At 34.9% G+C, this 26,026-nt stretch overlaps 2 protein-coding genes across 3 annotated transcripts; both read left to right on the forward strand.

Moving 5' to 3' along the window:
• Positions 1 to 2,673: 2,673 nt before the first annotated feature.
• On the forward strand, positions 2,674 to 19,551 carry LOC309480005 (sodium-dependent lysophosphatidylcholine symporter 1-like). 2 transcript variants are annotated; one of them, XM_082144356.1, is made up of 14 exons: positions 2,674 to 2,862; positions 4,403 to 4,522; positions 11,321 to 11,445; positions 11,633 to 11,765; positions 12,112 to 12,190; positions 12,826 to 12,983; positions 13,792 to 13,882; positions 14,061 to 14,182; positions 14,379 to 14,462; positions 14,782 to 14,865; positions 14,972 to 15,084; positions 16,413 to 16,556; positions 16,720 to 16,896; positions 17,263 to 19,551. In XM_082144356.1, exons 1-14 carry the CDS (start codon positions 2,779 to 2,781, stop codon positions 17,303 to 17,305), a joined length of 1,557 nt encoding a protein of 518 aa, XP_082000482.1. In that variant the 5' UTR covers positions 2,674 to 2,778; the 3' UTR covers positions 17,306 to 19,551. The 2 variants fall into 2 exon arrangements, with proteins under 2 accessions (XP_082000482.1, XP_082000483.1); XM_082144357.1 differs by having other exon boundaries at positions 2,709 to 2,862; positions 4,429 to 4,522.
• A 1,469-nt stretch (positions 19,552 to 21,020) lies between these two features.
• LOC309480011 (peptidyl-prolyl cis-trans isomerase FKBP1A-like) lies at positions 21,021 to 25,682 on the forward strand. Its single transcript, XM_082144367.1, has 4 exons — positions 21,021 to 21,393; positions 21,526 to 21,573; positions 22,783 to 22,895; positions 23,069 to 25,682. Exons 1-4 carry the CDS (start codon positions 21,036 to 21,038, stop codon positions 23,195 to 23,197), a joined length of 648 nt encoding a protein of 215 aa, XP_082000493.1. The 5' UTR covers positions 21,021 to 21,035; the 3' UTR covers positions 23,198 to 25,682.
• The last annotated feature ends 344 nt before the right edge of the window (positions 25,683 to 26,026 follow it).

Below are 26,026 nucleotides of genomic sequence, written 5' to 3' on the forward strand. Positions count from 1 at the left end.
ATATTGAACTAGTGTCTTCTTTCGCAAGTTAAAGATTAAAAATTGTACGGATAAAGTCCAAAGTAGTGAGCTTTATTTTGTTCATCTTTATCCTGTTTATCAAACGTAATTTTTATCAGAACAGCAAAGCCACTGCTCACACTATACCAGGTTTGATGCAGAGAAACCAAACAAAAACAACACAAATAACGTCTGGGAATTATATAGCCTAGTGATCGAAAACTTGAAAATGTGAGCAGGGTTTAGATATCAAATATACTAGACTAGTATGGCATATGGCAAGCCGTTTTAAAATCTAATCATTTAAACCGACTAGTCTCTATTTTCATGCTACTAGTACTTATTTTTTAGATACTAGTATCTATTCCATTAAGTACTAGTACTTATTCATTAGCTACTAGTGTTTATTCTTTAGGTACTAGTGCCTATTCTTTAGATACTAGTGCTTATTCTTTTGGTACTAGTACTTATTCATTAGATACTAGTACTTATTCATTAGATACTAGTACCTATTAAATAGATACTAGTACTTATTCATTAGATACTAGTACTTATTCATTAGATACTAGTTCTTATTTATTAGATACTAGTACTTATTCATTAGTTACTAGTACTTATTATTAGATACTAGTACTTATTCATTAGATACTAGTACCTATTAAATAGATACTAGTACTTATTCATTAGATACTAGTACTTATTCCAATAGTGACAAGTAACTATTCTTTTGTTACTAGTTTTTTGCCATTGACTTCTATGGGGATCTGTCATTCAGATATCAACTATTCAGTTCTGACTAGTATGTATTCCAATTGTGACTAGTACATATATATTAGATACTAGTAGTTATTTATTAGGTACTAGTACTTATTTTTTAGATACTAGTAACTATTACTAGATACTAGTATGTATTCAATAAACACTAGTACTAAGTCATTAGATACTAGTACCTATTAAATAGATACTAGTACCTATTAAATAGATACTAGTACCTATTAAATAGATACTAGTACTTATTCATTAGATACTAGTACTTATTCCAATAGTGACAAGTAACTATTCTTTTGTTACTAGTTTTTTGCCATTGACTTCTATGGGGATCTGTCATTCAGATATCAACTATTCAGTTCTGACTAGTATGTATTCCAATTGTGACTAGTACATATATATTAGATACTAGTAGTTATTTATTAGGTACTAGTACTTATTTTTTAGATACTAGTAACTATTACTAGATACTAGTATGTATTCAATAAACACTAGTACTAAGTCATTAGATACTAGTACCTATTAAATAGATACTAGTACTTATTCATTAGATACTAGTACTTATTCAATAGATACTAGTACTTATTCATTAGATACTAGTACTTATTCATTAGATACTAGTGCCTATTAATTAGATACTAGTACTTATAAATTAGCTACTAGTACTTATTCAATAGATACTAGTAACTATTTATTAGATACTAGTATTTATTCCAAATGTTACTAGTAAGATTTTTTATTTTACTAGTAAGATTTTTAATTGAACTATCCAGTGGCATTTCTGACTAGTCATAACATAAGACGAGTAAAAAAGCAGTTGTGACTAGTAAAATAAAAAATCTTACTAGTAACATGCCATATAAAAAAGCAGTTGTGACTAGTAAAATAAAAAATCTTACTAGTAACATTCGGAATAAATACTAGTATCTAATAAATAGGTACTAGTATCTATTGAATAATTACTAGTAGCTAATTTATAAGTACTAGTATCTAATAAATAGGTACTAGTATCTATTGAATAAGTACTAGTAGCTAATTTATAAGTACTAGTATCTAATTAATAAGTACTAGTATCTAATGAATAAGTACAAGTATCTAATGAATAAGTACTAGTATCTAATGAATAAGAACTAGTATCTAATGAATAAGTACTAGTATCTAATGAATAAGTACTAGTATCTAATGAATAAGTACTAGTATCTATTGAATAAGTACTAGTACCTAAAGAATAAGCACTAGTATCTAAAGAATAGGCACTAGTACCTAAAGAATAAGCACTAGTAGCTAATGAATAAGTACTAGTACTTAATGGAATAGATACTAGTATCTAAAAAAATAAGTACTAGTAGCATGAAAATAGAGACTAGTCGGTTTAAATGATTAAATGTTAAAACGGCTTGCCATAAGACTAGAGACTGCTAAATTGTTGGAAATAAATGCTATAAATTTAAGCTATGTTATAATGACCCGTGATCACCCCAAGAATGTAATGTCATAATATTTCTGCTTTCTATGAATTGCTAGAAAGCAAGTATCTGCTTTCTAGGAAAGAAGATAAAGTTGCCCAAGAAAGAAGATTTAGGTTTAAAACACGTGACAACTTGCCCCAAACTGACGTTTAAGAAAAAAATATATGCATGTCCTGAGAACACAGTTCTACCTTTGGATACAATTAGCCTATTCATCCAACAGCAATGCGATTAAACATTTGGAGAAGAGAGTTAGAAGAAAAGAAAAATCTAAATGAAGAGATTGCAAAACAACAACAACAACAACAACAATAATAAAAGACTCTTAGAGAAAGCACAACTTTTGACTCGGTATTTGTATCAGAACAATTATTGTAAGCTAGAGAGAATACAAATGTCGTTATAATATTGAGAAATTTTCTGGACAATGGGCATTCTCAACTGCTTTCGTAGAGGAACTAGCCGCGCCTACTTTGCATCAAGTATAAAAGCCCTAGAAAATCTAACGTAGCCTACAACTCTTTTTCACGAAAACTGAAGGATGGCCAACAATAATGGGACTATACTGAACAATCGAATAGATGACAGCATAAACTGCCCGACTGAAAATGACGACAATCAGCAAGTATGACATATCACTTTTAAAGAGAATTTGTAAACATCAGTGGGTTTAGTATGTAAATAACTTACATGGCTTCGGCAACATGGAAACTCTAAAATATGTTGGAACAAATTTAGAAACAGTTGGCCAATTGGCATGTGAGTATGCTCATTTTGCTGGTGACTTAATAAAGTGTAACCGAAAAAAAATCGGTTACACTTTATTTTAAGGTGTCCGTGTTACAGTGTAATTATATATTTATGTACTGAGTAATAATAATTAACTACTTAGCCTACTTACTATAGGGTTAGGGTGTGGTTTAGGGTTGGTTGCATGTAATTGTGCACAGTTTATATATGTAACGTGTAACAAGGACACTGTAAAATAATATAATAAAGTGTTACCAAAATATCAAATATGTAGCCTATTTATATTTTTTCTTGTTAAAATTTTCACCCAAAAATTTAATTTCTGTCATTACGCACCCTCATGTCGTATCAAACCCATAAAACCAGTTAATCTTCTAAACACAAATTAAGATATTTTTTTGATTAAATCTGAGAGATTTCTGTCCCTCCATTATCAGCTACGCAACTGACACTTTGATGCTTCAAAAAGTTCATAGAGAGATCGTAAAACTAATTCATATGAATTGAGTTTATTCCAAATTTCCTGAAGAGATACGGTCGCTTTATATGATAAACAGATTAAATTTAGGCTTTTATTCACATACACTACCAGTCAAAAGTTTTTGGACACCCCATGTTTTTCATATAAATAATTTTTTTTTGCAAATATTGTATTGAAAATAAGTAATATATTATACTATAGCACAACAAAACATTTTTGATCTGCTATTTGAAATTAAATAACATGAACAGCATAACTCTTGAACTTTTCCAATGATGGCCTAAATTTTGTTTGTAAATGACTGCATGTATATACAGGTATAATGCTATAAAAGTGAAGTGTCTCAGTCACAGTTGACTGACTGTGCTGTCCAGCTGAATTGAATTAGGGCTTAACAGTTTGCCAAATAGTTGGTGTTTTACCCCAGGTTAGGGTCATATTTGCAGTCTCCCGTTCCCTGCTCCTCCCCATGATGGTGGATGGCAGCAGGCTCCGGCCTCAGCAAATGGCGGCCACTATTCCACTCCCTCTCTGACTGCAGCCGCCCCTACACAACAGGCGGCCGGCAGCGAGTTTGTCCGTCTCCCCGGCAAGTCACTCCAGCCCACCACCTCGAGTGTCTATGGCAGTAGAGTCGGCTTAGCTCGATAGCACCGCGGAGTTCACACAGCAATAGCAATCGCGCCACTGGCCTCGCTCCATTCCCATGGCTCTGGGCCCCGCCCTTCTTGCCCCATTCTCTATACATAGTAGTTGTATAGCTGTCTATGAAGGGAAAGAAAGCTCTCAGATTTCATCAAAAAGATCTTCAATCTTCTGTTTCGTAGATGAACGAAAGTCTTACGGGTTTAGAACGACATGAGAATAAGTAATTCACCTCATTCACTAAAGCATTCACATGTGATATTGATGCTTACATGTTAATCTCGTGCAGATAACTCCAGGCATCCCTTTGTCCAGGAAACTGTGCTATGCCATTGGAGGAATGCCTTATCAAATGACTGCAACCGCCAAGGGCTTTTTCATGCAGATCTTTTTACTGGATGTTGTGAAGGTGAGTATAAAATAATCAAATAATCAAATAATGTGATCTTCTTCAGCAGCTGTCAGTGGTGAACACCATATTATGTCCTCTGTACAAATTCACTTTCATAGCAGCCTGTCAGACACTCTTAGTGAAACATGATATACCCAGAGCCGCCTTAACCTAATGTTAGGCCCCGGGGCTGAGAGGTTTTGTAGGCCCCCCATCCCCTCGATTTATAGAGTCTCATTTTAAAAAAGTGTAATATCTAGGTAATCTACATCACAGAATGCATTCATTTCTTTCGAGACCTACAACAGTGAGTTTTTTTATATTGTTTTAAATTTTAATATGGTTATTAACATATCACTGAGCACATAAACACAATACACTTTATTTAACAACCACACACAGCAACTAAATTTCAACTTTACGCAAATGAGAAGCGATTTTCGCGAGCGACAACCAATAGGAAAGAAGCCTTTCAGTGTAGCTCAGCTCCCGTCACCGTCTCGAGTGCAGTGCAGGCAAGACAGAAGAGTTCAGGGGCGATTTCACTGTTTTATATGATTTACTGTAACTAACCACAAACATGGATATAATAAAATGATGCATGGAAAAGAAACTGTCGACAGTCTCAGTGAGTTTATGCTGGATTTAGTGCGTAAATCATTTTGTTTACAAATTAGACGCTTTGTCAGTTGTTATAGCCTATACATGTTAAAGATTTTATTTTGGATGTGTTCATTGTGATTATATTGGCTGGGTTTATTAAATTGAAAGGATCATTGCTTGGTACATTTGGAAAACAAAGCTTGTCTATTTCTAAATGTAATCGCGTGCATCGCTGATGATACTGTCCGTGTGTTGAAAAAAACTTAGATTAAACACACTCGCAACAGACACACCCCAAAGCGGAGACGTTACAGCGTTGCCAGCGGCACTGAGCGGACTTTTGCCGCTGTAGTGTATGGCGTTCCGATCGGCTCTTTAATATGACTTTGCAACATGCACTCGTCTCAATGAACGTGACGTCTGCGTCTGCCGAACGTGACGTCTGCGTCTGCCGAACGTCTCGTCTGCGTCTGCCACATCACTCGTTCGTGTGCCGGACGTGACGTCTGCGTCTGCCGAACGTCTCGTCTGCGTCTGCCACATCACTCGTTCGTGTGCCGAACGTGACGTCTGCGTCTGCCATAGTCTGCTGCAAGGGCGGTTTCCAGCACATTCCACACACTCATTCTTTATTATTTTTTCCCACTGATCTTCAGTTGTATTTTATTAGCAATTAAGTGATTTTACCTTGCTTATGTATAGCTTTTATTCCAAATGTTCATGTTAAAATATTTGTTTGCCATTGTTTCTTGTCAACATATCCTGATATTCATTCATGCACTGTAACTAAAAGAGATAATCGATCAGGGCTGCGTTTCCCAAAAGCATCGTAAGCCTAAGTTGATCGTAAAAACGATCGTACGACTGATCTTAATATTACGGTCTGTTTCCCAAAAGCATCGTAGCTTAAGTAGCACTTGAAAATCTTCGTAGATCTACGAGTGCTCTGGAGTAATCGTACATCACCAAGTTCATCGTAAGAAGACAGATTTATGAGGACACCTGCAGGACAACCGACAGATTACACCTTTAACTTTATTCAAATGCAATATAAGGTTTGATTGTACTTTATTGTACACTTTATTACTCTTTTTTTGTTGTTGGTTAAATTAATGTATAAATTAAATAATTAAAAAGGTCAGAAAACAAAACAAAAAATAGAAATAATTTAATCTAATAATTTTAATCAAAATTAAATGAATGAACAAAAAATAAATAAAAGAAATCCTTTTAATCTGTTAAAAATTACATCTTTGTTTCACTCTATCTCCTCTAAAAGGACATTAATTTCATCTTTTTGAAAGGAATCTTTATTTTTTATTTTATTTTTTAGCTATTTTGTCAGTGCCTCCGCCTGTAGGTGCTTTATATAGACTTGTCTTGATTGCTAATCCACAACAGATGACAATTATTAGGTTAAACGTTCCATATAAGGTTATGTTTCAGCACTTCACGGATGGACAGCGACTCTTAAGTAGCACGTAGAGCGCATTCTCGCGCGTTCATGTTAAGTGCATTTTTGGGAAACGCTCGTGGAATTGCTGCGAGCGTTCGTAACCTTGCACGTAGAAAGCGCTCTTAAGAGCTAAGATACATCGTTATCGGGAAACCCGGCCCAGTTCATGTCCTGCTTGGACAGTAAGAGTCATAAAACGGTGTGTCTATTTATTATTTGAATTTCTTAAACATTTCCAAAACTGTAAAAGGTTAGGTTATAAAAATAAAACATTCATAAATTATTTCATGAAAAACATTAGCCTACTGAACTCATTTATAGTTAGGTAAAAACGCAAATAATAATAATTCATTATTAATATGCAGGCTAGTCTAGGCTACATATTTAGAAGACGCTTTTATCCTAAATGGGAACAAAGCAATTCGTCAAATGTCAGTCATAATATAAGATTATCACATATAAACACAAGATTTTGACGCATATCCAGTGTTTGTGCGAAGTGTGGAGCGCGCTTGCTGCATGCCACGGAGGCGCGGGCGCGAACACTTTCCTATCAACAGTGGGAGCAACTTAAAATAGCCTGTAATAGCTGTAAACTCACAATAATAAGAAAACATTGTGCTTTTGTAAAATAAAATAAAACAATCAGCCGCATGATCTCCGTGAACTGGAGCGCGTCTCAAAAATGAACTGAAACAGTGTAGGCCCTACTGCCTCACAGTCAGACTTGAGGAATATACTTGAAATGGCTACTTTTAAATGAACAAGTTCAAATCGAAAGTGTCTTTCTCTCTAAGGCGCATCCGCAGCGGAGGAGATATGTTTGCAGACACGAATAAAAAATAAAAAAACACTTTAAACAATTAAAATGCCTCTTTATTTTTTCAGACACATTTATTATAATTAGCCTACTTTTGCTGGTGCTTTGCAGCAAGATTTATGCGTGCGCTTGAGCTATAGCCTACCATGCATGCACCCAGTATTTAATTAATATAAACGTGCGATTAGTCGACTAATTGCTTAAATAAATTACTACTAGTTGACTACAAAAATCTTTATCTATGGCAACTCTAATCAATACATTTATTTGACATTTTTTACTTATTATTTATTGGATAGTAATTATCCAGTTATTTACATTGCATTAGTTGAGTTAACATATATAGCCTAATTAGTAAATGAACGAAAAAAAGAGATTAAATTAATATGCTATGTATTTCTGCATTGCTTGTTCCTAAACGAAAAGGACTGTTTTAAAGGTGGCAATCCTTTATATGTGAAGATTATACTGTATCTTGAAGATTGTTGTATTGTAGCTATCTTCTGTTATAAAGATGAAGATTGACATTTCGTTAATTGAAAATAATAAGCACATAATATTGTAAAAAAAAAATATATATATATGTTCTGTTATGCGTTTTGACTACTTTTAGTATTTTGTATACCCTAATTTTATCTCTAGGTAATGAAGATATATAACTTTTTTTAAAGGGCCTCGTTTTTCCTGGACCCGCTACAATTGAGAATCACTTTAAGCATGCACGCTAAGACAATTTAAAGTATTCCACTTAATACACAATATACAATAATTAACAACGTATCGCTTGCTGTTCTAGTGAGGACGGGCCGAAAAAAAATATTCCTCCAATTTATACCCACCCCACCAAATACACCAAAATTCTCTCTCTACACAACTTTAATAGTTGGGAATGCATTGCTGTACTATTTTCTACATCTCACAATCCATAGTATATTGTTTATACAATTGTTATTTCCCTGTCGACTGGTTATATAACGGATTGCACTTTATGGAGTTTTTATTGCACTTATATTGTAAGATTCTCTGATGTTATTTCGTTGTTATTTATAACAATGACAACAAATAAAGAAAAAATAAAGAACAAACAATATTTACAAGACGCTTTTATCGAAAAAAGGAACAAAGCAATTCGTCATATGTCAGTCATAATACAGGTTAGACAATAATAATACAGGGTTTTATTTGATAATCACAAATCAACACAATATTTTGACGCATATCCAATGGTTTGTGCGGAGTGGAGCGCGCACTGCGTGGCACGGAGGCGCGGGCGCGAACACTTGTATTTTCCTATCAACAGTGGAAACAACTTAAAATGCTCATAATTTATGGTCATATAGAAAATAATAATACATAATTTGCAACTACTTTTATTTGAGTAAACTCAAAATAACAAGAAAACGTTTTGATTTCGTGAAATAAAAGAAAACAATCAGGCGCGCTTTCATGATCTCCGTGAACTGGAGCGCATCTCAAAAATGAACTGAAACAAAATAAAGCTTGAAATGTCCAATTTTAAACGAACAAATTTGAATCGAAAGCAAATACTGTCTGATAATCCGCATGAACGGTGCATTTCTATCTAAAGGCGCATCCGCTTTACAGCGGAGATGGATATGTTTGCAGCCGACACTGATTAGAAAATACTAGTTTATTAATAAAAACAATTAAAATGCCTCGTTATTTTTTCAGACACATTTATTATCATTAGCCTATAAACCACCTATAGCCTAAATCAGCTCTCTGTATGTTTCCAGAGATGGCTCTTCTCATTCAGCCCTGCGGGAAAATAATTTGGCCTTAGAAAACCAGTAAAATCTAAAAAGAAAATCCATATTAATTTGTGAATATTTTAAATGTTTAATAAAGGGGCAAAACGTCATAAACAAAAAGTCAAATAATAGTTTACAAACTATTTAAAAAAAAAAAGTTTACAGTCGTTTTTTTTTTCACCACAGGTGACTTATATATAAAAAATATAGCCTATTTTTCAATTCTATTCTTCTATTTAAAGGATCTACAGAAACAGTGTTTGCACGATCGAGTTGTCTGTTTTCTAGTTTACCAAAGTGCTGTAGCCTAGGCCTTTTAAAACTATAAAAAATTAAAAACACAATAACAACCCTAACAATAAGCTATAAAAATGCAATAGCCTATATCAAGTTTGTTTCTTCATATTTCTATCTTTGTAGGGGGCATTTGGCCCTCAAAATGTGGGTTAAACAACACACACACACACACACACACACACACACACACACACACACACACACACACACACACACACACACACACACACACACACACACACACACACACACACACACACACACACACACACACACACACACACACACACAATATCCAATAAATAAATCACAGACGCAGACGTCACGTTATAAGACAGACGCAAGTGTCACGTTCATTGAGACGAGTGCATGTTGCACAGTCATATTAAAGAACCGATCGCAACCGCTGGCACACTGCACTGAGCTGTGCTGAGTCGAGTGTTAAATACGTGTTAAATACGTGTTAGAGAAAAAAAAAAATAATAACTTCACTGCCACACGTGAATGACGCGTGACGTCTGACTGGACACTTCACTGCCACGCGTGATTTACGTGACGTCAGCGTGACGTCTGCGTGACGTCTGCGTCACGTCTGCGTCTTAAAATGAATGGAATAAATAGCAGAAAAAAAAATAATAATAAGACGTTGAGTGAGACGTTCATTGAGACGAGTGCATGTAGCAAAGTCATAATAAAGAGCCGATCGGAACGCCATAGTAGTGGACACCAGGACACGCACCGTAACGCCTCACATTCGTGCCGCGGGACCTCTAGACGTGCGTAAACGCATCTTTGCATTGACTTAACATTGAAATCACTCGCGCCTGACGCTCTATTCGCGTTTGGTGTGAACGCACCATAACAATAACATTAGAGCGACAGCACTACCAACGCCCACAAGCGACTAGCGACATACAGCGACAAAATCTGACAAGTTAAAACAATATGACCTTTTCAGCTCATCATGAACCTGAACATGGGAGGCCCCTGAACTTGGGAGGCCCCTGGGCTTCAGCCCAGGTAAGCCCGTGCATTAAAGCGGCCTTGGATATACCTAATACATTGACCTTCTGAAAAAAAAAAAGATTCATAAATTATACATAAAGGAAAAAACATTTAGATTTTTAACACTACCACACCCATTAGTCTGGTTAGTGATGCAGGAAATCACCCTATACAACAGTAATATGAATGTTATTTGTTTAATAATACAAAATGTGCCAATTGTTTACGTAATAATGATAGTTCTGCTTTTTCAATGTGTGAATGTGCGACATTATATTGTTTGATTTCTTTTGAACTAAATATAATCCAGTCTGCTGTATAACTTAACTGAGCTTTATTTCCATTAAAATCGAACCAAAAAATTATAGTGAATACAAACAATAAGACAATAAAAACATCCCGTTGTGGTTAAAGGATCTAGACTGATAAATTAAAGGTTGTAGTTTCAAACCCTGCACATTCATTTTCTTTATGGGCTATTTGAGGGAGTTTTTGGGCATTCGTTAGAGACAATCACTGTGTGAGCTGTAGTTAGAACAACTGAGCATTTATTAAATGCATCATGGTCTATTTCAACTCTTCCTCAATTTGCATGTCATGTTTGCATGCCACACACTTAACACTTTTTACTGAACTGTTAGCACAGGAAGTAAAAAACAGAGTATGTGAAATCTTCTGTGAAAGTTAATATATGTTGTACTTTAACAACTTCTTAAAACATTGTTTTATAAGTAAACGATTATTTTTTATTACAAAAGTATTTACATATTATACATATTACATATTATTTTTTACAATAATGTGGTATAATGAGTGTTTTATGAGAAATAAGTAATTTTCTTCTGGTCAAATGTTTTTCATAGATGGAAGCTTTCTCTGCATCCATCATCCTCTTCCTCGGTCGAGCTTGGGATGCCATTACGGATCCTCTGATTGGATATGCTGTGAGCAAGAGTGGCCGGACCAGAATTGGTAAACTTATTCCTTGGTGAGTGAGTGTACTGGTTAATATCTGACTAAGTGTGAAGCACTTCCTAAAATCAGACCAGAGTTTACATGTATACTACATATTTTGAGCATATAAATGAGGATTGTGTCTTTTTTTATATATATATATTTTTTTATTTTTTATATGCCTAATGTGCATCATTATGTGATCCACCCCCTTTACACAGGATTGTTTTCACTATGCCACTTGGGGTCCTATCGTACGTCATGCTCTGGTATACCCCACAGGACACCATGTCCTCTGCCTTCAGTTTCAGCTGGTACTTCATATGGTGCTGTCTGTTTGACACCTTCATGAGTGTAAGCCCACTATTACTATTATCTGCCCTCAGTTTTCAGTTGTTTTACACATTCAGCGTTAAAAAAAATTCAGCTGTTAAGGACATTTCCTGCTTAGGGGGATGACCCAATTTAAATTTGTTTTTGAATTGAGGTAATAATGCTTTAGAATTTGAATTCATTTTACATTGCGAACAAAAATACAGTGTCACTATTGTGCTAAGCTCTTTCCTCTGAAGTACTTATGGTGATTAAATATAGTACTCATTACTGTAGTTTTCAAACAGCTATGTTTGCTAGTATAACGTGTAATTTGATTCAAAAGTTCACAATCCGAAACATTTCTTTCTCTTTCTGTCTTGCTCAGTGCTACCATGTGCCGTATTCTTCCCTCAACATGTTTCTGGGGGGGAATGAGAAGGACCGAGACTCAGCCACTGGTTACAGTAAGAAAATATAGCCTCAAATGACAATCATTGTGGTTCAAGCACCAAATAGCTTTTGTAGGAGATAAGTGTGGGGCAAGTTGATAGAATTGTCATGCATCTTAACTTTTCATATCCTGTGGCTGTGGCCATTACAGCCTTCATCTGTCATTTACAGTGACAAAAAATGGCTGATAATCTAGACATTTCCAAAGATTGGACATTCAAAAGCATTCAAAAGAAATAGGCTAATTACAAATCATTTGTTCAGTGTAATAAAAGTGTTGTATGCCTTTCAGAATTGAATTTAGAATGCCTATTAAATTCCAGAATTTGAATTGAGAAAGGAAGTAAAATTTAAATGATTAAATTCAAAGAAATTCCAAAAAGAAAAACTTTGAATGTTTTCTTGAGTTTTGAAAAAGCGTTGACATAGAGAGAGCAATAAATAGAAAGAGTGATCAAATTTATTAATGAAGAAACTTCCTCTCTTCTACCTTATTATTATTATTATTATTATTTGTAAGCAGGATACAGTGGAATCTATCGGGATTTATCTATATTTACTTGGATTTAAAGGCTATAACCTTAACTGAAATCTGTTTCCTGTTTAAAAGAGAAAACAGTCAAGACCTTTGCTCTCTGTCACGATACAGGAATGGGCATGGAAGTGTTCGCCACCCTGGCGGGAGCTGCCATTCAGGGTCAGATAGTGGGGGTGCACCATGCCAAAAAAACACACGCATGCAACTTACAGAATGGCACGGGTGGGCCTTCTGGGAACCACACAGATGACATATCTCTACAAAATACAGTGAGGCACAGAAAATACCCTTTTACCATTGTGTCAAGCACATTAACGGATATAGTAGAAGTTCTTATTAGTTATTGCTTGTGAAATGGCCACACATATTGACTGCAAACTATTAAGGCAATCTATTTTTCTTAAATCCATAATTCAGTCATGTGTAGAAGATAATCTGCTTTCTGTTTTGAGCAAACGTAGGGCCTTTCTCTGGAAGTGTTGTACCAGAAAATGCAGTGCCTGTGCAACGCATGCCTCCAATAGGCTTTAAATATCATATTATAAACCATAAAATGTATGTCTAAATTCAGCAACAAAGTAACTTCTGTTTTATTTCCAGGAATAGGAATTAGACTCTTTAGACAAGATATTTTAAGCTTTGTAGATTTAGTTGAATGAACACTACTATTCAGGCTGCATTTATTTGATCAGAAATACAGTAAAATCAGTAATATTGTGAAATATTATTACAATTTAAAATAACCATTTTCTATCATATTCCTGTGATGCAAAGCAGAATTTTCAGCATCATTACTCCAGTCTTCAGTGTCACATCCTTCAGAAATCATTCTAATATGATGATTTGACGCTTCAGAAACATTTCTTATTATTAGCAATCTTGAAAATAGTTATGCTGCTTAATATTTTTGTAGAAACCATCATACATTTTTGTCAGTATTCTTGGACTGATGGCAATTTTAAAAGAACAACATTTATTTGAAATATAAATCTTTTGTAATGTTAGAAAATGAATTTGTCCATGCAGAATTAAAGTGTTTTGAAAGGTATAATGCCATTTGTCTTGTAATTTCTACAGAGAACCGCCTATATGACTGGTGCACTGATATTAGGAATGCTGTACTTTTTGTGCTGCCTCGTGCTTTTTCTTGGAGTAAAGGAGCAGTTGGGTAAGTCCAAATGAAATAACATGAGTTCAAATACCATGCCACATGTTCTTTCAAGCTTCACTAATAGTAGCCTACCACATCAGTTTCAAACACTTTATTTATTTTTGGGGACAAATGACTAGATGCAGTGACGTCTAGAGTAATTCAATGATTTGCATGTGTCTACATTTTACTTTAGCCCCTCTGAGTAAACTGGACCGTATAAATATCTCCTATCTTACTGGTATGAAGATGATATGGGGACACACTCCTTATGTGCGGCTTGTATTTGGCTTCCTCTTTGCTTCACTTGCCTTCCAGGTCAGACGTTTATCTGTTTAAATCATGAATTTATTTTGAAGTGTTTATAGTTAATATACCAAAATGAACATGTTTGTATTGCCTAGAAAGATGCCCTGTTATGTATTATAGTTTTTATATTAGTCATACAGTAGAGACAAAAAATTGAATTTATAAAGTATGCCTGTAGTCGTGATGATAAGAATATTTGTTTCAGATGGCTCAGGGAAATTTCGCCCTCTTCTGTACTCATGCAGCAGATATGGGAAAATATTTTCAGCATCTTGTTCTCATATTATTGGTGAGGTATCCATTATTTCAAAAGTTTATAGTATGAAGTATTGCAAGTAGCTATTCCTGCATGATCTAAAAAAGGTGTCAGGCTGCTTTACCTGTTAAATAGTATCAAATTAAATAGAAAACTTGACCCATTCATTTTGATGTTACAACATGAAGTATTATATTATATTAATTACATTTTAAAATTATATTAAAGCACAACAACTTATATGTTTTTGAATGTTTTATCTTAAACACATGTAAAATTATACAATATTCAGGCAGGTTTAGCTGTTAATTTGAAGGGATATATAAATATTATCCTTTCTGCTCTTCTACAGACAGCAGCCACAATATCAATCCCAGTGTGGCAGACATTATTGGTCAAAATAGGCAAGAAGACCACAATATTCATCGGCCTTTCAGTGAGCACCACTTTTTGTGAATTGTTTTTTTAATGCCTTTAACAATTAAAGATGTATATTTGTTTCCACGGTTTTATCTTTCCTTCTCTTCTCCTCTCCTCTGCAGATTTACATCCCAGCACTAATTGTGATATCCCAAGTGAAAAGTAATTTACCCGTCTTCATTATTATGTCCATGTTAGCCGGCACAAGTATGGCAGCCCTCTTTTTACTCCCTTGGTAACGTAACCCTTATAAAATATCATTATTTCATAATATCATATCATTCATTGTTAAAGCCCTTACTTGCTCCAACACATACTCCACAGCAGCTCCTCTTGCATTATTGAGACATTACGCTAACCCAGATAGAGGTCAGCTGGGAATTATTCTATGATATTCTTGGCAGTGGTTGGGCCAATTCAGAATGATGTTATCCGGAAACTTGTCCCCTATGACTAGGAAAGCACACCCTTCCCATGCTGTAATGCACATAGAGCTGGTAAGTCCCGCCCTTTCCTCTAACCCCACTGGACCTCTAGGTTGAAAAATCGTCAATGCAAGTGAATGTGAGAAAATAATTATTTTCTGGTCCCGTTTGAATTTTGCCATGAATGTGAACATACAGTATGTTGTCTGTGAATTTTTAATATAATTTTTCGTGTGAAGAATGCTACAATTTAGCGGGTAGAAGTTTGATACGGTTAGACTTTGTGTGAGAGCACTTTGTGGACTACAACCTAGTTTTTACATCAGACGGGAATCTGAAGAAAGAACAGCCCATTTGGTTTGAATGGTGACATTTGGGTACAAAACACACAGGCATCTCGATCTGTCTCCATAGATTATCACAGCATTAGCACCGTGATTTGACAAGTGGAGGGAAAATGTGTTATGGGGTGACGTCACATAGGCGACATGTAGTCTTTCTCGTTATGTCTTTTCCACAACTGCTAGCCAAAGAATCATACAATATACTGATAAACTCGTAACATGAAAAATTATATAAAAAATTCACAGACAACATATGTTCACATTCATGGCACAATTCAAACGGGACCAGAAAATTATTATTTTTTCACATTCACTTGCATTGATGATTTTTCAACTTAGAGGTCCACTTGGGGTTTTACGGATGGGCGGGACTTACCAGCTGAATAGTCAAGCTAAGTAAGATTAGAAATTAATGCTTTTATTTATCAAGGACACATTCAATTAATCAAAAGTGACCGTAACGACTTTTACATTGTTGCAAAAGATTTCAATTCCAAATAAATGCTTTACGGTTGAACTTTTTATTAAATCAAAAATTTATCATTCCACAAAAACTGTTTTCAACACTGATAATAAGAAATGTTTCTTGAGCAACAAATCAGCTTATTAGAATGATTTCTGAAGGATCATGTGACACTGAAAACTGGAGCAATTGCTGCTGAAAATAGACCTGAAAACTGAAAATGATTTCACAATAATACTGTTTTTGATTTTTTTACAGTATTTTTCGTCAAATTATATATATTGAACATGCCATAGGTATACTATAAAACCAGATTAATTGTTTATTTTAGGTCAATGCTGCCAGATGTAGTGGATGACTTCAAAGTCAAGAACCCATCTTGCCAGGATCTAGAACCACTATTCTACTCCTGTTATGTTTTCTTCAACAAATTTGGTGGAGGCATGTCTGTTGGAATCTCAACTTTGGTACTACAGTAAGAGCTTCCTTTAATCAGATTGTGTTTTGTTTGCCAACAATGGTAACAAATGTTATTTTTAAACATCTCCTGTGCACAAAGTTTTTATTTGAACCCCCAAAAACCTTCTTCTGTGACTGATTTCACAATACTTTGTTAACATTCATCCTTAACTCTGCAGCTTCGCAGGATACAAGCCTGGTGCTTGTAAACATTATCCAGGGGTGATATACTCGCTGCGGGTACTCTTCGCTCCTGTGCCCATCTGCCTGTTGCTCATCAGCTTGGTGATTTTTTTCTTCTATCCCATCAATGAAAAACGACGGCAGGAAATCCAGAAAGCTTTAAGGAAAGCAGGGTATGTGTTTCTGTTTGTATAACATTGAGAGGTTTATTTTTCGAGAATAACTGGCTGGGTTGAGGGGTTGATGTGTGATACATTACTTCTTTCTACATACTAATAAAATAATGACAGATAAGCAATGTTCTTAGTGAACTATTGACATTTTTTTTGTTGCCACATCTTTCTGCTATACGGAAGCAACTTCTTTCAAACTTACAAAAGGTTAATTTTATTTTAGTCTTTGCATTCATTTCAACACCACTATGTTAAGTAACATATTCAGTGATGTCTTCATGTTCTCACACTGTGTTCCAGTTTTGCATTAGGTTGTAATAACTGTTTAAACTGTGCCATCACTGCCTGTTTTCTTGACGTGTACAGGACAGAGACCAGCATGAAAGGAGAAGAAGAACTGAGCCTATGAAGTAATCACTCATGTCACAGAAGGATTCCACTACTTTTGTAACATTAAGAGGTTGTGGAACTGTTAATAATGAACATGTTTTGTTTTCCATCTCAGTGGAAAGGCTTTGTATTGTGCATGGTGAATATTTCTCAGTCCTGTTCTGGAGGGACTCCAACACTGTTTTGGAATCTCACAAATCTTACACACTCGAGATGAATAAAGGAGACATTTAAAGTGTGTAGTGAGTGTGGTTTCAAGACCAGTTGCATAAACAGTCACAGTTAAGACTGTGTCTTAAGAACAAGTCAGGCCAACTAGTAGGCTACACTCTAAAAAACACTGGATTGAAATAACACAACTACTGGTTTGCATGATAATTCCTTAATTTTTTGATCATATTTTACAGTATAGCATATTTTATATAGTTTTGAATACACATTGCATAAATTTAAGCTTGTTTAACAAACATTAGAAGTAAAATCGACCAGTCTCTGTGGTCCCGTTTCCACCATAACGGCGCTGGATCTTGCGCCGGAGCTTGTATCATGTTTAGCGGGGGAGCTTCTAACTTCAGACCACTTCAATCGTTGCCGAAATATGCTATGACTGACTCCATAACCTGTCCATAAACAATCAGTGCACAGTTCTGAGAACATATTTTAACTTTCTAAGTATTTCTATTCTGGATCCTGTATGTTGCTTTGCATAAAATGAAATGATATACAGAACAACAATGAATGTATAAATAAAATATTTTTACACAAACCTGTATTTTACCGAAGACATGCACCAATTTGACTGAGCTGCACTGCTCTCTCCTGAAGACAGTCCCAAAAAGCCAGCGATAAATAACTCAACCCCTGGGTTGTTATATCTGACCCAGGATCTGGGTTACACAAAACTACCCAAACATTGGGTTGTTATGTCTGACCCAGGAGCTGGGTAACACAAAACTACTCAAACACTGAAAAAATAACCCAAAAAATGTACCCAAAAGGCTCAACCCAGGATTTGGTAAAAAAAAAAAAAAAAAACTTTTTTTTTTTCTTTTTTTTTACAAATATATTAGTTAGTCAAGGGGTAACCAGTCTTTCTTTTTGGATTCAAATTAGACCAATTTACTGTTTTGTTACTGACATAAAAAAAAAACCTGACCAGTGTTAAAGTAAAAAATTACATGAGTAACTTGCACACTCCAAAAAATGCTGGGTTGTTTCTGTAAACAACTTGTTGGGTTGATTATGCCGGGTCAAAATTCTGGGTTGTTTGGGGTACTATAAACACATTCTTGGGTTGCTCATGCTTGGTAAAATGAGTTGTTAGGGGGTCATTCACAAATAAACAGCTGGTTGGGTTATTTTGACCCAGCAACTGGTCTATTAGTTTTTCCTTCTTTGCGGAACTTTCTGAATTCTTCACTTCTGACTCGAGGAGCACGCCACTTTAATATGAAATATTTACCTATATTTTAAAAAAGTTGTGGTAGCAGCAAGCTCATTTTAGAGTTAAAATGAATAACTTATTTTGATTTTTTATTAAAAATGTTTAAAAAAATCAATTAAATATAGTTGTTTGTTTTTTTGTTTTTACAGTGGCCTCTTTGGTTTATTGTATTACAGAGACAATAATTATTTTACATTTGTTTTATTTTATAACAAATATTTGTTACTATTTTTATTTTTAAGGCAATGAGACCGGAAATACCCCAGCACACGAGAAAGAGTTAACCCAGCAAGCGGGTTAATTTCACCCACTGGTTGGGTCAAATAAATGACCAAGAAATCTGGGTTAAATGTTAAAACCCAACACTTGGGTCAAATCAACCCAGCGCAGGTTCTGTCCAATAGTGACCCAGTGGTGGGGTTAAGGTTGGGTTATTTTTTAACCCTGCAGTTTTTAGAGTGTAAGACTAGTCTAAGCAGTTTGCATCCGGCCACATGATTGAGAAACATTAGTAGGCTAGACTTAAAGCCGCAGTGTGTAATTTCTGCTCCATATCCAGACAAACATATAGTCCCGCCTCAAACCCAGACCACTGTTGAAGCCAAGGTTGCTGCAGTGTGTTTACACTCTTCAGAGAATTCAACCAATGAATGGCTTGCTGATAACTGTCTATTCATATTAAGCTGAGAGAGTATAATAACATTGAAAAGATACACACAGCTTGTCGTGTATGTATGTACTTGTATCAACATTTTTGCTTAGAAATAGTAATGATGATAATCATGTAAAAGTGTATAAATAAACAGCCATGTGTAAATATGTCCACGGTCATCTTTTTGTCGTCTTGCCTTGCCTTGCAGAAAACTGTTCAGCGCCCTCTTGTGGCCAATACTTATTAGGCCTTAAAGTCACCATGAAATCAAAGTTGACAGTTCTTGTTTTTATGGAATATTGCAGTATTTAATCAAATTTATTTATCCGTGCACATTATTATTATTTTTAATTCATGTGCCCTCGTAGTGTTTAATTAAAATAATTTCTCCTCTCATTGTCAATGAAGATGTGTGTTTCGGTTAAGACGGAACAAACTGTCACTTACATGAGATCACACCAATAGCAAACCACAATCACCTAATCAATTCCCCATTGCAAAATCAAGTGTGCCTTACATTTTTTCTTGTCCAAGCTGTTTCACTTGTATATACATCACAATAGGGAATAAAAGACAATCTCAACTTCCTTTTCTTGCTAACTTTAAAATAACAGTTCATTAAAAAATGAAAATTCTGTCATAATTTACTCACTCAAAACCACTATGACTTTCTCTCTTCTACGAACACAAAATAAGATATTCTGAAGAATGTTGGTACAGTTTTGGTGCCCATTGTATCCATTCCATTGGCAAAATACGTTCTTCTAAGTTCCACAGAAGAAAAATAAACAATTTTGGAACGACATGGATGTGAATTAATAGTGGCAGAATTTTTAGTTGAACTATATCACTTTAAGATCAACATGTGTTGGGTGACTGTCAAGTTGTTCATGCAGGGGACGTGGGAGGTGGATATGTGCTACTCCAGTCACCCACATTACACCACTATAAAGTGAGTGTTGAGAACATGTTATATAACAGGTACATTACAATGAGCTGGAGGAGGTGAAAATCTGCAATAACTCCCTATGTTTTCATCTGTATGTTTTCGATCTATCTATCTATCTATCTATCTATCTATCTATCTATCTATCTATCTATCTATCTATCTATCTATCTATCTATCTATCTATCTATCTATCTATCTATCTATCTATCTATCTATTGATATTTAGATCTATCTATCTATCTATCTATCTATCTATCTATCTATCTATCTATCTATCTATCTATCTATCTATCTATCTATCTATCTATCTATACTTAGATCTATCTATACTTAGATCTATCTATCTATCTATCTATCTATCTATCTATCTATCTATCTATCTATCTATCTATCTATCTATCTATCTATCTATCTATCTATCTATCTATCTATCTATCTATCTATCTATCTATCTATCTATCTATCTATCTATCTATCTATCTATCTATCGAAATTTAATATCTAGCCTGTGTGTCTTGAATCCATCCATCCTAACAATTTTTGCATGCTAACATCAAAGTTGATAATAAGAATAATATAAATAATAGGCTTTAAAATACCATTATTTGCTTTTGATTTTTGAATATGACTATTTGTCCTCCAATACAATATTTTTCACTCGTAGCAAAGGGGACGGACCACATCAGTCATCATGTTGTAGTGCAATGCCATTGGACCCTCTCCCCTCTTTTGAGTTTCCAGCAGACGCACAGCACAACGCGTCTTCTCGTAGCAGTCACGTGACCCGACAGCATCCCCCAATCTCTCTCTCTCTCTCTCTCTCTCTCTCTCTCTCTCTCTCTCTCTCTCTCTCTCTCTCTCTCTCTCGCTCTCTCTCTCTCTCTCTCTCTCTCTCTCTCTCTCTCTCTCTCTCTCTCTCTCTCTCTCTCTCTCTCTCTCTCTCTCTCTCTCTCTGCCCGCAAACAGCTGTGAGCGAAACAGTGTGCGGGAGGGCTCTTCAGAAACATACACACGAGCAGGACAAAATGGGAGTGGAGATCGAGACCATAACCCCCGGCGATGGTAAATTACCCTAGTGCTGCCTCTATCATATAAAGTAGCATAGGCTACTATTCGTCACGCTGCATGCGTTTAACAGCTTTGTATAATTAATCTGTCTCTTGCTCCCTGTTTCTCCTCGCGCTGCAATCACAGGGAGGACTTTTCCCAAAAAAGGACAGACATGTGTGGTGCATTATGTTGGTGAGTTGAATTTCAGATATTCTTTTGGTCGGTGTACAGTATGTAGTAATCTTGCCCTGTTTGCACGTTGTGTGTTTATATTGATATTTGTAGCTTTATGGTTAAATTATCAATGGCTTTATTTAAAAAAAGGTTAATGCATTAATAATATAAACATATGAAAAGTCGAAATGCCTTAAAGATATAGTACAAATTACAAACGAGGAAGAAAATCAAGCCAATATGTATCATTAGTTGTGTATTGTTTGCACACACTAGCATTTGTCCACATGATCCTCATTTGACAGCTGAGACTGAACAGATTTAGTCTTTGTTGGATCGCGTCGGATAGACAGATTAGCACTGTCTGGAGTGAGTCGACCCCTGGGGATGTTGTGATTGTCTTTTAATTGTTCATACTAACTAAGAAATCGCTGTCTGTCAAGTATATTATTTGATGATTAGGCTACATGCAACCTTGATATAATATTCAACATGCCAAAAACAGCCCACAAATCTGTCATTTTAACTTTACATTCTCATGACCCTTACTTGATTTTTCTTACATCATTTTCCTGGAATTTGTAATTATTTGTGGTGCATTTTCTCCATATTTTTTTCTCTCCATAAACATAAAAATAAAATAAAAAAAATCTATGATTTCTCAGTTTTTTATTTTTGTTAATCTACACGAGTAATTAAAGGTTAAATAAAAATGGAGGGAAAATGTTATTTTTTTTTTTTAAAGTATATAGAACTGAAAATAATAATAATAATAATGAGGAAATTAGACTCATGAAGGCATTAAAGCACTTAAAACTAATGTCCATCTTGTGGTTCAGGGCTTCCATCTCATTATTTATTTATTACATGGGAAGAAGAATAGAAAACCGGTCACAGATATTTTGTCTGTGAGCTTGATTTATGCTTATTAGACATAGCAACAGGTCATTAGGCCAAGAACCATTGTTGTTAAAGAGCATTATAACAGTTGCTGTGTACAGTATATACTGTATATATATATATACCGCAGTCTTATGTCTGCGGATATGTCACTCCACTCCATGTTATTGTTTCATATCCTGATAATTTACTGCTATTAGATATGGGTTAGAGGGACGGAAAATCCCCCTGACAGAACAGAACAATAATAAAGTCGCCCATTTATTTGATGCTCTAACCTCATTTCCTGTTTTTCATGGCCTCGTCCTTTTCCTCTCAAATCTTCAGGCTCTCTGACAGATGGACGAAAGTTTGACTCTTCCCGTGACCGTGAAAAGCCATTTAAGTTCAAGATTGGTAAACAGGAAGTTATCCGTGGCTGGGAGGAAGGTATTGTGCAGGTGTGTGATGGTGTTTTACTCACTCAGAAAAATCATAGGTAACACTTTTGGATTTAAAGAAGTTTAAATAATATCTTAATAAAGAACTACCAAATTCAGTGTGTCTATGATTGATATAAAAAAATATATAAAAAATAAAAGATAATTCATGCCTATATTTTTGGGACTTTTAGATGAGTGTGGGCCAACGCGCAAAGCTGACCTGTTCACCTGATTTTGCCTACGGTAATAAAGGCCATCCTGGGATCATTCCCCCAAATGCCACCCTCATCTTCGATGTGGAGCTTCTCAGTTTGGAGTGATTTAATGCTATTCACTGCCTTTTGTTAATTTTTCATTACTTTATAAATGTTTCAAGTGTCAAAGGTTTAGGGCTACACTTTATATTGTTACACTGTAATTATACATTTAAGTACTGAGTAATATTAAGAAACTACATAGGGTTAGGATTAGGGTTTGGTTTAGGGATAGTTGCATGTAATTATGCATCATTTATAGTTATTATTAACTACATATAACATATGTAATGTAACAATTACACTGTAAAATAAAGTGTTACCAAGTTTAGTCTTAACATTACTTAATTAAATCAGTTTTAGCCATTCTTCTCAGAACCATCTTATCTTATTCAGCATCTCACTCTTACAGTTTTAGGCATATTATATAAAGATCTGTGCTTAATTTGATCTAAATCCACATTTCACCTTTTGCTTTGGTCACATTACATCAGAACTAATTCTTAAACTCTTTTAATTTCAGTCCAGAATTCTTCCTGTGTAATTGATATATAACCAAATCACCAAAAACCTTGCAATGTCCTTAATCTTGAACTTGAATGTTAAATTGGCGACCAACGCAAACAGATGTTGACAGGGTAACACACACTGATCCGACAAAACCCAACAGCATCTATTGCCGTTGGTCGCCGTCTGCCGATGCAGTGTGAATTGGCCTTTAGACTTCGTTTCTCTTGTGACTTTTTCTCACATTGTGATTGTTGTTGGCTTTAGACCAAGTACAAATGTGATTGTAGAACAATTTGTAACCAGAATCTGCAACTTTATCCCTGAATCGTAATCCCCCCTTCCCCCAAGAAAACCATAAATTTGCCTTAAAGATGTTATGTTTGAGATAAAAAAAAATCGGAATATTTGTTGCATTGTTACTTTTTACATTGAATAAATTAATAAATTACAATTAATATTTTTTTACATTTAAAAATACATAAAGTAATTTAAATTATTTAAAGTATTTAAACACTTTATTTCGATAGTCCACTTCAGACATGCACTAACTATGTCACTGCAACTACATGTCAACTAACTCTCATTAGAGTATTAGTAAACTGTAATAGACTGTTAGGGTTGCAAAGTAAATCATAATTAGTCGAATGTCTGTTGGGGAGCATCAAAATAATGTGTTAGCAGATATTAAAGGGAGAGTTCACCCCAAAATGAAAATTTTGTCATTACTTACCCTCAAGCTGTTTCAAACCTGTATGAATTTCTTTCTTCTGCTGGAAACAAAAGAAGATATTTTGAAGAATGTTGGTAACCAGACAGTTGTCGGCACCCATTGACTTCCATAGTATGGAAAAAAAAAATACTATGGAAGTCAATGGGTGCCGTCAACTGTCTGGTTCTGTGTTCAACAGAAGAAAGAAACTCATACAGATTTGGAACAACTTGAGGGTGAGTAAACGATGACAAAATTTTCATTTTTGGGTGAACTATCCCTTTAAACAGACAGTCTTCTAACAGTCTAATGATTTAACATGCAGATGCAACGATACTTATAGTTAGTAGAATGTCTAAATTGGACTATCAAAATAAAATGTTACCTAATTTTCAGTAAGTTTTGAATTGTTAGCTTTGAACAGATGGACTTTACACAGGCTCACTGGTTTTGATTAGTACAAAGAATCAAATTCTTGAACAATCATTGTGCCTCCTTGTGTGTTTCACACTTTTTCCAGAATTTCACTGGTTTTGTATAAAGTGATCAGAAGTGTTCATAGTGATCAACTGATAAAGTGCTGTCATATCCTGTAATCACACTTTACAGTAGACCAGGCGGATTAATATAAAATCACTAAGTATGATAGTACTAGTACTGCTATTTCTGTCAATTTGGTGCGCAACATTTTTTTTTAATAGCCTAGTTGTTTTTTCCCCTTTTGCTGTATGTTATTAACATGCAGCTATCTGGAAATGTTTTTGATGTGTTTACTTTGTTCTGTGTATGATGAGGTTGTGTAGTTGAGTAGCTGGCACATTTTGCAGCGTTGCAATGGATGCATGCCATATTTAGTGCTTAAAGATTTTGTGATCATGTTTCACTCTTCATCTAACAAACAAATAGCTTGCTAACACATATAAAAGATGGCCACTTTGTGTTCTCATTGAGCTGGAACGATATTTGTTCTCAAAGATGGACAATGTCTGAAAAGCACATTGCGACCTACTCTACCATATTTTCATCACACTACTTGCCATTACATTTTGATGCTAAATTATTTGCAGCCATCTATTGTTGTTAATGTAGACCGTGATGCCTTTAGACAATTGATATTGGATGCAGATACAGTGACAGTACTTTTTGTATAGACATGAAAATAATTTTTAATTCAAATGAAATCTGCAGACGCATAAATACTTGAGTCGATGCTGTTTATTTCTGTGATTGCAGGTCAAGCGTCAGATATATGGCTTTAATATTTCTGTAATGCTCTGTATATTTATGTATTGTCATACCGACAAAAAAACCCAATAAAATAATTAAAATGTGCCAAGTGCTTTTACATGTTTTGGAAAATGTTGCTTGCTTCTGTTATTTCACATTAGTACATTCACTGTTTTTATGACTATGTATGCAAATCCTATTTGTGTTCAGAAGACTGACACTATTATATTATAATAAATGTAGATGAAGAGCAGGAGACTTTAACCTTAAACATTCTTACAGACTGGAGTAACTGTTACCATGCTAGTTTTTGGCAGTCAGAGTGTCTGAGCTAAAGTTAATAAGTAATAAAAGAATAAATAGAAGTTGTAGCCCAGCCTCTCAAGATCAGTGAGAAGCGAACAACGTCATGAAACAAAATGAAGTCTACAGCAGGAAGTAAACTGAAC

The sequence above is a fragment of the Leuciscus leuciscus genome, assembly GCF_965113295.1.
Source record: "Leuciscus leuciscus genome assembly, chromosome: 18".
Classification (NCBI taxonomy): Eukaryota; Metazoa; Chordata; class Actinopteri; order Cypriniformes; family Leuciscidae; genus Leuciscus; species Leuciscus leuciscus.

What these genes read in the sequence shown, in the direction of transcription:
- LOC309480011 (XM_082144367.1), top strand. Translation starts at nt 21,036, where the DNA reads ATGCCATTGGACCCTCTCCCCTCTTTTGAGTTTCCAGCAGACGCACAG. An exon ending in GACCATAACCCCCGGCGATG is followed by an intron (nt 21,394 to 21,525) that starts GTAAATTACCCT and finishes CTGCAATCACAG; the next exon opens with GGAGGACTTTTCCCAAAAAA. An exon ending in ATGTGTGGTGCATTATGTTG is followed by an intron (nt 21,574 to 22,782) that starts GTGAGTTGAATT and finishes TCAAATCTTCAG; the next exon opens with GCTCTCTGACAGATGGACGA.
- LOC309480005 (XM_082144356.1), top strand. Translation starts at nt 2,779, where the DNA reads ATGGCCAACAATAATGGGACTATACTGAACAATCGAATAGATGACAGC. An exon ending in AGACTCAGCCACTGGTTACA is followed by an intron (nt 12,191 to 12,825) that starts GTAAGAAAATAT and finishes GTCACGATACAG; the next exon opens with GAATGGGCATGGAAGTGTTC. An exon ending in TTGCTTCACTTGCCTTCCAG is followed by an intron (nt 14,183 to 14,378) that starts GTCAGACGTTTA and finishes TATTTGTTTCAG; the next exon opens with ATGGCTCAGGGAAATTTCGC.